The 14,079-nt window shown below is 44.5% G+C and overlaps 1 protein-coding gene across 1 annotated transcript in view; it reads left to right on the forward strand.

Annotated features, from left to right (window-relative positions):
• The window catches only part of LOC140406652 (low-density lipoprotein receptor-related protein 1-like), a 1,475,832-nt gene that overhangs the window by 120,493 nt on the left and 1,341,260 nt on the right, over nt 1-14,079 (forward strand). The window contains exon 5 of the mRNA XM_072494659.1: nt 6,714-6,950. Within this exon, the coding sequence (XP_072350760.1) occupies nt 6,714-6,950 (237 nt within the window). The remainder of the gene's footprint in view (nt 1-6,713; nt 6,951-14,079) is intronic.

Genomic DNA, 14,079 nt, shown 5'->3' on the forward strand with positions numbered 1-14,079 from the left:
TTTTATTTGATCCTGGATCTGCAACAGTTTACCCATACATTGGTCAGGTATAATGCCCTGTTGTCCAGAAACACTGTGGCTTCACCTAGAGGAGTTGTCGGAAATGCTCAACTGACGAAAAAGTTAAGAAAACCCAAATAAATCTTACAGTTTGGGGTTGATTTGAATCAAATTTTACCCACTTACCACACTCCACACACCCACCCTACCTACTTACACCTCTCTCACCGTACCCATTTGCCATCTCTATCACCCTACCATTTCACTCATTTATCCATTAACCTATCCACTAACATTCAAAATGGACATTTAAACTGACCATACAGTAGCAGGTGCTGTAAAAAGGGGGCAAATCCTGCCTTCCCCCTACTCTACTCTGCTTCAGCAGAGCTCTCCGGGGATTTCTGGAAAAGCCAGGTTCAGAAGGTTCTGGAAGAAATGTAGAGCAGCAACGGATCAGTGGAATCTTCAAGCGGAGCAGCAATTTGGTGATGATTACTGCTCCTCAGAAGACCTGGGACATTATGTTCTTTTTTAAAAATCTTGTGTTTACTTTCTATAGCCAAGTAAATACACCATCATTACTGGCTCTGTAAGTGACCTCTTCCTTTTAATTACCTTGGGAAGATATTCTTATCATTGCAATATCCAGTTCAAGTAAAACTCTGACCTTACAAAATCAGATGGGACATCAAATCCATCACATCCACCTGCCAAAAACCATGGGCTAAATTCTCCGATTCTGAGACTAAGTGCCGATGGCTGCGTAGGAATGGTGGCGTTTTACGACCGAACAAATGGTGCAAAACGTCCACCGATCCCACAGGTGGGGGACTAGCAGGCACGCACCATAGAGCACCCGGCTCTAGCTGTGGATATAGCCGGAGAATTGCCGGATCCGTGATTGCGCATGCGCACGGCGGCGGCCTGCAGTGACCGTGCCGTGCAACATGGCGCCAGCCGCCCGCTGACTCAGCCTGCCAAATGGTGACCCCTTTGTCCAGGCTCGCCACTCACTGACAACCCCCCAGCAGTGCCCTTAGCCCCCATCAAAGCCCCTCCTTTCTGCAGATCAGCTTCCCCCCGACTGTGGCGCGTTGGACTTAGCCGCAGCTGCCACGCCGAGTTCCCGAAAATAAATACCACACGCGACCGACGCCGTCAGGAACTCGGCCCATCGGGGGCGGATCATCGGGCGGAGGACCTCAGGTAACGTCCTGAGGCCGTCCAGATGGTCTGCGGTGTCCTCCAAGAGTAAGCCGGTTTGGAGATGGTGGAGCATCGCAAAAGTGGCGCCACCCCCGATTTTGGTGCCAACGTGGATTCTCCAGCCGATCGCCAAATGCAATTTCAGCGACAGAGACCGGAGAATCCCGCCCGTACATCTTGAATTCTAAACTGCAGAACTATAGGATAAAATAAACGACAGAAAAACACCTCTGGAGCTGTTTTTATACTCAATCAATAGTGAAATTTTGGAAACAGTTCTCACTTTGAAAATGAATGTTGTGACCCTGTATCCAGAGGCTAATATATATATATTTTAAACAAAATATATAGATAAAAATAGAAATGGTTTGGGATAAATAAAATAAGTTGTACTTAAGAAAGCTAAAGTAAAAATAAAGCTTGGACAGGGAATGCTACAAAATTGTTGCTGTCTTCCATAAAGTTACAAAGTATTAAATGAACACTTGCCAAAACAGCCAAAACAAAATGGCCCCAATGTACACAGAGGCATAAACTGATGAATCAGATACTTAACCTGTTGGCGGTAAGGATCTGTTGAAGTACCAATTGTGAAGTTTACTTGTCATCTGTTCCCATCATAATTTACTGGGTGGGGTAATGCATGAACCTTTAGGTGTGCACGGACGTCAATTTCACAAGGAGTTCCTGAATCAAGGACAGGACACTTCTTAACCTATTTCAGTGATGCCTGCATTTCTTTCAGACAAATGTCAGGAACAGCTAACGATGCCCAAACCAGTCTGGCATTGAGCGTCATTCCTGTGTAAGGTGTTGTGCTATGAATTAATAATAATAATCTTTATTATTGTCACAAGCATGTCTTTCGGGACTTGTGGCAGGAAACCGGAGCACCCGGAGGAAACCTACGCAGACACGGGGAGAATGTGGACACTCCGCACAGACAGTGGCCCAAGCCAGGAATTGAACCTCTGACCCTGGCGCTGTGAAGGAGCAGTGCTAACCACTGTGTTACCGTGCAGCCCACTGCATGGCTCTGTTTGTGGGCCCAGAAAACACAAGCTAATTTTTACCATTCGTATTATTCTTTGTTGCTGTTTGGTTTTTCTTAAAGCCACATCCAGCACCAGATGTATAATATGAGGTTTTGATAATATGTCAGAGTATACATAAGTCTTTAAAACTCTGAGAAAATGTAAATGTCCCTGAGCTGTCAGTATGTGTTGCCATCATGCATGTACCTTATTTAAGCTGTACACTGTGCATATATCTTCATTATGCCAATTCATAGTATTTTAATATCTTGGATTTTCTGCTCCTGATCACATCAGACGGGTTCAGCTAGGGGAGTGGAAAATTTTATGATAACAGCCAAATCGCGTTTTATGTTGACATAAGCGAGTGGAGCGATTTTCCCCTCACCCTGTCAGCGATGGGTCATCATTTGCATGTATTCACATATCAGTATCAGGCTTAGGCCACCACACCACCCCCGTCAGAAAATCCATTCATGCATACACGACGTCAGAACATGTCTACATGTCTACATGACTGGTTTCCCAAGGCATGTACCTGGTGAGCAAGCCTCCCAAGGGAGCTTAGGTGAGTGCATTGCTCAGGGGTGAGAGGGTCAAACCCAGGCACTGTTCCTGGCACTGCCTAGGAAGGAGTGGGGTGGGGATTGCCTTCGACAGGACCGAAAGATCCCGCCGGTAGGAAGGATGGTAAAATCCAAACCTTAGTGTCTGTGTTACATTTGTCCACCTGTCTCTGCACTTGCCGAACTATGTACGTTATTCCTCAGCATGCAGACTGTGGTGGGGTCATCACTGGAGGGCAGCAAATTGCTGGGTTGCATCGTGAAGATTTCCGGTTATCACCAACACCCTTTGTATGTCCTAAAACATTGAGCCCAATTTTATCTTGCAAACGGCACTATAATAGATCAGACCCTGCAGTTAGTAGAGTTGCACTGTTGGAAGATGTTTTCGAGATTAAATTTAACAAATTCACTTTGAGGACATGAATCAATGTCATGGCATCAAAGCAGTTCACAGCATACACATTGCGGCTGTTGTGTTCGTGGCACTTTTTGTCAGACCTATCCAAAACTAATCCCAGAGCTCCACATGCTTTGCCGTGCTTTGTATTCTTCTCTGCTTCCATCTGTGGAGTTTGCACTTTCTTCCTGTGTCTGTGTGGTTTCCACCGGGTTCTCTGGTTTCCACCCACAGTCCAAAGATTAGGTGGATTGCTCATGATAAAATTGCCCCTTGGGGTCCAGGGATGTGCAGGTTAGGTGAGGTTACAGTGTTAGGGCAGGGAAGTGGACCTGGGAGGGATGCTCTTTCAGAGGGGCAGTGCAGATCCAAAGGGCCAAATAGCCTCTTTCTGCACTGTCGGGATTCTATGGTTTCCACTTGCAGTTCGGCGATCTTTGCAAACAAAGCTTCACTTCTTTTTCTAAATGACAGAACAAGTCTAGATTGCAACATCAGGCATTGTTCCTTAAGTGCAGAGAATAGCATTTCTGTCCTCCTTTCACAAAAATTGCAGAATCTTGAAAACATTTTTAAAAGTTTAATTTAATATGATGTCAAAATCCAGAGTGGCTCCTCCTACTGACACCATAGGTAAACTATTCTAGGTAGTGGCTTTCTACCTTAGGATGAAGGTGTAAATGAGCAGCTTTGAATTAGCCACCTAACACACCAACATCTCATTTTTCTCTCTAATCCAGTCAAGATACCGTGTATAATAGGCGAGCAATTTAATATTGTGCATTTTAAATCATTGCTAAAAGTTAAGATTGCTCCCATCACATAATGCAGCACTGAAATATGAAGAACTCGTTTCCAGGTTCTCCGATCTCAGGACAAGGTGAAAGGACAGTGCAGCTGAATCGCAGGTTATAGGGGACTATTTTAGATGAAAATAATGCTGTCACGTTTAACTCCAAACAACTCCTCCTCATGAAAAATGGGAGATCACCTCTTTCTCATCATAATTAATGATCCACTAACTGAATCACATTTTCAGAAATTGCACAGTACAAAACCACACATTACCACAATATCAAAAGCAGTCACACAAAGTCAGACCTTTCCTTTTTTTCTATACTGAAGGAGGAGGAATTTCAGGTCACAGGCCACTAATACCTGTTGACAGCTCTGTTCTTTTTGCTGTTCAACCCCACAGTTAATCTCAATGTTTATACTTGCCGATGAAAGAAATCACTTTGATTTAGCAGTATTTCTTTGCAGTCAGTATGGGTTAGAAGCTAACTCCTCTCGGCAGGCAACTGATATCATACGTATATTTCAAAATTCAAGTCAACCTCCAAGCAGCCTTTTTTTATTTGCTTATTGAGGAAATGTAAATAATTTTAAAGCACAGGTCAGAAAGGGGTGGTACGGTGACTAACACTGGTGCCTCACAGCGTCAAGGACCCAGGATCAGTTCCAGTTTCTGGTGACTGTATGGAGTTTGCACTTTCTCTCCCTGTCTGCGTGGGTTTTCCCCGGGTGCTCCGGTTTCCTCCCACAGTCCAAAGATGCGCAGGTTAAGTGAATTGGCCAAGGTAAAATCAGCCCTTCGTAGTCAAAGGTTAGGTGGGATTACGGGTTTATGGGCAAGTGGGCCCAGGCAGGGTGCTCTTTCAGAGGGCGGGTGCGGACTCGATGGGCCGAATGGCCTCTTTCTGCACTGTCAGGATTCTATGAACATAAATAGAAATTACAAAAGCAAAGTACTGTGGACGCTGGGTATCTGAAGGGAAACTAGTAACTGTTGGAAATACTGAACAAGTCACAGGACAGTGGAGAGCAAAGCAGATTTAATGGCCCAGAAATCCCAGTCTCTGCATGGTCGTATCTCAGAGGTACTCTTGAAGATGTGCTGGAGGATCCCTCAGAAATCCCAATACAAAAGATTTTCTGGGAAATTTCAACTTCTGGGGCAGGATTCTCCGACCCCCCGCTGGGCTGGAGAATCGCCGGGGGGCGGCGTGAATCCCGCCCTGACGCCGGCTGCCGGATTCTCCGGCGCCGTTTTTCGGCGGGGGCAGTAATCGCGCTGTGCCGGTCGGGGGCCATTGGCCGTGGGGCCCCCCCCCGGTGATTTTCTGGACCGCAATGGGCCGCGTGGCCTCCCGTTTTTGGCGGGTCCCGCCGTGCAAAATACACCAGGTCCGTACCGGCGGGACCTGGCTCTGCGGGCGGCCTGCGGAATCCACGGAGGGGCGTGGGGGGATCTGGGGCGGGGGAGGGGCATCACGGTGGCCTGGCCCGCGATCCGGGCCCACCGATCCGCGGGTGGGCCTGTGCCCTGGGGGCACTCTTTCACTCGGCGCCGGCCGCTGTAACGGTCCGCCATGGCTGGTGCAGAGAAGAACCTCCCTGCACATGCGCTGGGATGACGGCAGCACCCGCTGGTGCTCCCGCGCATGCGCCAACTCGCGTCGGCCGGCGGAGACCCTTCAGCGCCGATTGGCACTGCGCCAGCCCCGCCGGCGCCGGCCTAGCCCCTGCTCCGCACCTTCCGGGCGGCCCAACGCTGAAGTGGTTCACGCCACTCCTCTGCGCCGGTATGGCCCACCCTGCCGGTTAGGGGAGAATCCCGCCCCTGATGCCGCAAGCCCAAAATCTGCAAATCTGAGTCAGAGTTAGAGGCTTTGGATGATTCCAGCTCATTAACCAGAATAATGTCCCAGGAAATATTAGAAGGGTGAGAAAACAAATCTATCACCAGGATAAATATACAACTGACTACCCTCTCTCCAACCCTCTAATTTATCCCTGACCCTCTCACTCCCTTTGTAATCCTCTGACTGCCCCACCAACCCACTCCAAACAGACCTGACCCCACCAACACTCAAGAAGCTCGACACCATCCAGGACAAAGCAGCCCGCTTGATTGCTCCCTCTTCCAGAAACATTCAATCTCTTTACCACCGACGAACAGCGGCTGTCGTGTGTACTATCTACAAGATGCACTGCAGGAACTCACCAAGGTTCCTTAGGCAGCACCTTCCAGTTTGGAAGTCCAGACGAGAAACACAGAACTCCGATGTTGGGTAAAACAGACTGCCAGTATGATGATGACTGTCACTCCTCAGACGGTTCGGCCCAATATTTCAAGTTGATAACCTTGTGGCACAGAAATACAAAGTATATCCTTCAGTACAGTGAGAGATCCTGAGGTCAAATGCTGCTGACATTATCCATACTAATGTAAGCTGCAAGGTGCGTGAAGAATACAAACAACAAGCCTAAGATGTTCTCAAGAAAGAACTAATTACTTGTTTTGGTGATTGCAGTATAATTACACAGAGCATCACAATTTATATCCATTTTTAATTGCCTACATTAATTCTCAGCTTTCATTCATGTCATTAAAGAAAAAGTTAATTGATTTCAGTCATTAACCGTTCTTGTTCAGGGTGCAATGAAAAGGGGAGAGAGATAAAATTGTGCCTTGTCATTTTTAAAATCTTTCCGTTGCAGAACCAAAGAATGAACTGTTCCTGTTTTATGGAAAGGGCCGCCCAGGAATCATTCGAGGAATGGATCTGAATACAAAAGCAGTTGATGAATATATGATACAAGTGGAAAACCTTGTCAATCCACGAGCTCTTGATTTCCATGCTGAAACAAATTACATCTACTTTGCCGACACAACCAGCTTCTTAATTGGACGACAGAAAATCGATGGCACAGGGCGAGAGACAATCCTGAAAGAAGGTAAGTAAATGGAAATCCTTATGATGCTTGTCTGTAATGATAGGCTGAGGCCTTCAAAACCGTTGGTTGATAATGCATATCAATTTTTCTACTATTTATATATCCCTTTTCTCTGTAGTGGGCACTAGGAAACAGCATTTTCTGTTCTATTGGGACATGCAAGTGATGTAAGAAAAATTGGAAGCAACTTATTTATTTTCGGTACCACAGGATGTGCCCAGAGCTATCGTGAAGGGAAATAATTTTAACTGTTCCCTCCTCTTAAAACACAGTTATCTTCTGTGAAGCCATCAAGTTAACAAGTCTATAAGGATTAGAAAGGAATACAGAGGAATTCCAAAACTTTATTATTTAAGAAATTCATCATGGTGTAAAACTATGAACTTGGACTTGACTGAGAGATATTAACAATGGCAGCTTGAATTAACCTGAGTTACCAACCAATTAGCAAGGCATTAGAACAGAGTGTCTCAGTTAATAATAATAATGGCTGCAGTGGATTCAGTGATCTTCTGCAGTACTCATCGAAATAAGTAAATCTACCTCTTTTTATTCAGTACCCATTAAGAGCATGGTGATGTAGAAATTCATTGATGCCATGGATGATGTACAAACATAATTTGGGCACCTAAGTGTCCACTGTGACGGGTAACATGTGAGTCACCATGCTACACCAAAAGTGCATCAGCCCGCGTGTTGGTAAGGGCTCCAGTTATGGGTCTTCATGGTGCACACCTGAAATATCTATTAGGCCTTTGCATAAACAAATAAGGAGTTCAATGCCTGTTTGAAGACTCCTTTGTGAAACTAGACTACCTGACTAGTCACCAATGCACCTTAAAGAGTCTGCTGCTGGTCTGTACCAAATAACAAAACATTTTTGAAAGTGATTCTCCTGACTCCACAGCAGTCCTAAAAGCCAGCGCTGGCCCCCTCCCAATTGCCACCTTCCTTTTTGATCACCCGCTCTCCTCCCCCCTCCAAGGGCATACTGAGGGCCACTGCAAAGGGGAAGCAACCAGCCCAATTTTAATCTCTTGGATCTGTCAAGCTACCTCATGATGCGATTTGTGTACCTAACTTGCTGGAAGTATGCTGGTCAGGCCCAAGGCTCAGTTTGGCTAACGCCTCGTGCATGTTCTCCATGGACCACATACTTCAGGTTCCTTGACAGACTGGAAGGAATTCCCAGCTCAGTATGTCTACCTATTTATAAGCTAGCCTCATTTTTGCTAAAAGTTGTGCTGGATGTTTGGGATTGTGTATTGCACTTGAAAAATATCAATATATTATAAATATAAATCAAGCACATGGCTCCAGATGTGACTACTCTAGTGATACCTACTGACCATACTTTAGTCAATGACACTTAAAAATAGACGAATATGACAATAAATATACAAATATGACAATAATAAAGCTATCTGAATATCAAGGACACTTATTTTACTCCAATAACCTGCTTCACTGAAACAGATTATCTGGTCATTTATCTCATTGTAGTTTGTGTTTGCTGTACACAAAATTGCCTGCTGTGTTTTCCAACATTGCAACAGTACTTATCTTGTAAAGCAATTTGGACCATGCTGAGGCTATAAAATGTGCAATATAAATGCAAGTTTGTTATTTATCTCTCCCTTCCATTGTAATTGGAACAGTTAACTGCAAAAAGGCACTTAGAAAATTAAAATGATGAATAATTAAAGAAGTATTAAAAGAAAAAGCAAAGTACTTGATTCTACAAACTCCACTGTGTCCTTTCCCCTTCTTATTTCCCTGTATATTTTCATTCCATCCTCTAATAATTTTTAACTATTTTTACCTCAGTCTATACTTTTTGTTGCACCTTGGCTGGATTCTTGGTCACCTGCTGCCGGTAGCATAGTTCCCGATGCTGCGGAAAATCCATTGTTGGCCACAAAGCGAGATGGGCGCTCCGTTCCGATGCTCCATTCCCCCGCTGGTGAGGTTCGCGTCCCGCATGAGTAGGTACCGAATTCTCCAAGCCCACGATAATCTCCTATCCTCTGGGCCAGGATTCACATGGGTGAAAATTGACCCAGGTATTTCCCAGTGTGGCCCTGGTGCAGTGGATCTCATGTTGGGCCAAGAGGGTAACTCTCTTTTCGGGAGTTGACCCTAAAGTCAATTGGAGGGCCACCCTCACTTTCGCGATGGAAATCCTGCCCACCTGCCCCACCACCAGAGAACCACCCACTAGAGACCCCCATAAGAGAACACCCCCCTCAAAGAGATACACCTCGCCAGAAATCCCCCCACCCCCAAAAGAGAGACCCCCTCCAGAGACCACCCCATGAGAGAGACACCTGCCTGTAAGCACCCCATAAAGGAGACTCTTGTCTGGAAGTTCCTCACACTTTACATAAATCTCTGCCTGGAAGCGCCCCATTACAGAGATCCCTTCCTAGAAGCTAGAACACAGTCCACACAGAGGCAGTGGGGAAAAGAAACTGCATTAAATGTTACTTGTGCTAGTTCAGGCCGAGAAAGCACCACCTGTAAGTTCCGAGAAAGGAAAATAACATCAGCTGGGTTTAAACCCCCTTAGATTTTTGATCTGCAAGGTTTTCAGTCATAGCAGTGTGAAACTGTTTTTAGCAGGCTTTGATTGACAGCTTGCACACACAGCCAGCTCTCTGGATTGTTTAATCTAATTTCCCTTCACAATTAAATGGATTTCAAGCAGCCTGCAGTGAAACTAGCACAGTATTTGTAAACATCTAGATATGATTGGCAGCTCTTGGATCACATCAAAGATAGTTAAGTGCTCTAACTTCCAGTTGTTCTCTACAGGAAGCACTTAACTGCTTAGACCACACAAAAGACAATTAAGTTTTCTCACTTCCCCTTGTTCTCTACAGAAAGCACTTAACTGCGTTTGGAGTGGTATCAGAGAGCTGGCTGTGTGTGCAAGCTGTCAATCAGAGCCCAGTAACATCTATCTCACACTGATATGAATGAAAACATGCAGACCAAAGATCTGACGGGGTTTAAACCCAGCTAATGTGGTTTTCCTTTTCTAGGAATTTACAGGTGGTGCTTTATCTGCCTGAGCCAGCAGGTGTATTGCACAGGTGAGTTTCAAAGCAGTGATATTTTTCATTGTCTCTGTCTGGACTGCTCTTTTATCTTCCAGACAGGGGCCTCAGTAATGAGTTGTTTCCAGGTGGTCTGTCTTAAGTGGGGTCTATGGTGGGGCTCTCTGATATGAAGGGTCTCTGGTGGATGTCTCTCTTATCAAGAGGTTTCTGGTGGGGTCTCTATACGGAGGATTTCTGGTGGGATCCGTGTAATGGGGGTTTCTGGTAGGTGTCTCTCTTATGGGGGTGTTTCTGATGAGGGTCTCTGTAATGGGCGTGTCCAGTGGGAAGAGTTTAGAGCACCTTTGTACTGTGGGAGGGGTCCAATGGTGGGATTCGCGGTGGAATCCCTTGCAATCCCTGCCATGCATAAATTTGAGTGGCACGGGATATCAGAGGAGAAGATAGTGTCCCAAACAGAGAATTTGGCCCTTATTTTTTGAGGGAACTTCATTATAGTCTCTTTCATCCTATCGTCCATTTTAGTCATCATGTAATGAAAATATGCCCCAAAATATCCAATAGGAGCCTTTCAGCCAATCAAAAAAGAGAGTAATGATAGGCAGAATCGGATCATAGATGTGGTCAGTCAACCCCCATGACAATTTTCCATATTGTAACGGAAATGAAGGACCAACAAATTATTAAATATATGAAATGACAATTCGAATGTATCATCGCACAAGATGTGCAAACATAAAAGGAAGGAAGAGTGAACGGCTAAAGTAATTTATTGCACACTTTCTTGATTTAGTATGGAAAGACCCTTTTAAAAACACCATCAACCGCAATTTGTTACAATTATCATGCTAAATACCATCCAGACTGGTACTTAAATTGATTTAAATGTTTTTTTTAAACCCTTGAAAAGAACTGTCATGAAATTTTCTTGGAGCATTATTAATTGGTGGATGAACATCTGCCAGTGAGACTGGACCATTAACCTTTTAATATTTATTCAAAGCCTAGTTAGGGGGAGTTTGCGAACAGAAAGAAGAATTATGATTTGCAAATAGAGATGTACACTAGACAGGGAAAAGAGAAGAGTGATAAGAGTGGAACCCAGCCGTCAGGGTCAAAATGAGAAGGATAAGTGGAATTATTTAGGCTGCAAATTGAAATGAAAAAGAACACTTGCATTGAAATGCATGGCGGTTAGCAGCTATGTCACGTGTGGTGCACTGAATGTTTTGGTTTATTAAACAGTTGAGATAGAGATGATCTTTTTTAAGGGAAGGGTGCAAGGAAGAGTGCAGACTGGTGAGATTAGTTTTGAATTGCTTTAGTGAAGAGCTGACAAAGCACAATGGGCTGGGTAATCTTCTGTGCTGTAATCTTTCATGGTTCTGAATAGCACCTTATCAGCATCTGTCAAAAATGCCTCACTCATTCATGCCAGCAGTTATTTTCATGTGCAGCAACAGTTCTCACACGGTCAAATGTGGCAGCTGTTTGGTCGATAGCGGGATCGTACGATTGGTAATAGGATGAACAACTGATCTATTTCATTCTGTGTTGGTGAGGAAGCAATATTGACCAGCACATAGGAGGAGAACTCCTTGGGATCTCTTTGTGTTCATTTGAACTGACGGACAAGGCTGAGGGAAGAAGGGTAGCTGTATTATAACAAATGTAATTGCAGGGTAGGAAATGCAGACGAGGGGCCAGATTGTGGTGAGCGAGATGGACATTTTGAGTTAGGAAGCTTCCCAACTCATTCGGGCAGCACGGTAGCACAGTGGTTAGCACTGTTGCTTCACAGTGCCAGGGTCCCAGGTTCGATTCCTGACTTGGGTCACTGTCTGTGCGGAGTCTGCACGCTCTCCCCGTGTCTGCTGTTAGGTAATTTGGTCATTTTGAATTATCCCTCCATGTACCCAAATAGGTGCCGGAATGGGGGACGAGGGGCTTTTCACAGTAACTTCATTGCAGTGTTAATGTAAGCCTACTTGTGACAGTAAAGATTATTATTAAATTAAACCTGTCTCGGTAAAAATTGCCCCAAACGGGCAATGTTTGATTGGGGGATTGAGGGGTGGATGCAGATGGTGTCAGGCATGTTTACCCTGGGAGCAGAGTGTTAGCAGCCATGGAGACTGGCAAGTGCTGAAGCGGGCTAGTTAAAAGGCCCTCTTCAGTTCTCTGGAAATTTGCCCCAGTTCTGTTAAAAGATTTTAGGCCCTCTAGTAATCACCCCTCACACCCCAACCCCAAATTTCCATGGTTCCTTATATCTTCTATGCCAATTTCTGCCAAACCAATGTTGAATAATACGCCCTGCCACTTCCATGGACCCTCCTAGTGTCCATGTCAGTTCAATGCCAATTCATGCCCTCTCCAAGCCTTTTCACCTCGTATGCACTATGTACATGACCAATAAGCCATGTAATAACAATAACAAGTCTGGACCTGCTGAGAAAAGAAAATCATTCACAAGTGATCTTTTGGGAAATAAAAAAAACTGTTGTTCATTCAACCCTATAAAAGTCTCAACCAGACAGACCATTAACATTTCAACAACAGAGGCTTCAAACATTTCACACCTCTTATGTTTTCCCAAATAAACACTGAGACACTGACAATGGAGATCACAGAAAGAGCAACCTATTATAACCACTTAAAAATGTCAATCAAGCAAATTCAACACCAATTCACTTCAAAGTTGTCAAGGCAGAACCCCAGCTGAGCTCATGCTTTTATTGTCTGGGCTCACAGTCAAGCAAGAGGCATGAGTTGGTGGTGACTGGCATGTGCTGGCACCAAATTGATATGGGCAGCATATGGGGCCATGGAGAGTGGCTGAGGGCATGGGTTGGGAGCATGGGTAAAACCTTTTTGAACTTATTGTTTAAAAAATTTCCCAAACTCAGACTATGCTTCACAATTATTCTGTGGGGCATGAACTAAAAGGATTGGAGATGCTGACTCCACGCCATGAAAATTACAGGAGGCCAGCAGATGCCTATCCCTGCAATGGATCCAGACAGATCAGGAATACAAGATGCGAGCTTGCTGCCTGCACTCTTATTTTGTGACAGCGAAAATTAGGGGAGTCAAGAATGAGGACAGGAATCCCAGAATTGAGTCCTGCTTGCCATTTTTAAATGGCTCCAAAGTCATTTCACTCCACACAAAAATGAAGCCCGCACTATGCTTCTGTAGGTTCCATTTTTCCATCGATAGTGCAATAAAATTTGAAAGAGTTTACTTCTTGGAGAATGGACTGAATGGCATCTAAACAGCAGCTACTTTTATTACAGATGCTGGAATCTGAAACCAAAAAGAGGTTATTATTTGTTTCACTTGGGCTTGTTGTGTACAAAAGGACCGAGATTATTTAAAGGAAGACAGAAGCATTAACTCAACATGGGGTGTTATTCAAGCCTGCCCAATTTCAGTAAACCTTAGTTCATATTCAGCCTTGATGCGAGAAGCTTACCAGGGGTCCAACAGGAAATTAAACATCAGCAACCCTTAAAGGATGCTGTCAGATGGTGATGGGAACACTTAGAGGAACATAGCCACTTAAAGGTAAGTGGCGGTGACAGGAGCAGAAATTGTGTTGGCGTTCAAGAAGCTCTTAAGTACTTTTTAAATATATGTGGACATTTTCATAGAAAGCAGATATTTGATGCAACATTCTAGTGCTGTTCCTAAGACAAGGCAAAACTAATTCTACTGTTCTACTTTAGACAACAGTTTTGTGTCTTCCTCTCTCTAAAATATTCAGCATTTTTCTCAAAGACGATGTAATGGTCTCTACTGCAAATACTCCCTCTAACAAGCCATGTCATGCTCTAACAGCTCATCAGAAATACATTTTTCATAATCTCTCTATTTACTCTTTCAGTGACACTTTAAATTGATGGCGCCCTGAGCATTGACTCCCAATTCACAGTAAATCACCTTTCTGTGTTCACACTGCGACAAAACATTTGTAATTTATAAACACCTCCTTTTCTCCTTCTCCACTGAAAGAGCTTCCCTCACAGCATAAACATAGGGCGGGGTTTACTGACCAACCCACC

The sequence above is a fragment of the Scyliorhinus torazame genome, chromosome 2, assembly GCF_047496885.1.
Source record: "Scyliorhinus torazame isolate Kashiwa2021f chromosome 2, sScyTor2.1, whole genome shotgun sequence".
NCBI lineage: Eukaryota > Metazoa > Chordata > Chondrichthyes > Carcharhiniformes > Scyliorhinidae > Scyliorhinus > Scyliorhinus torazame.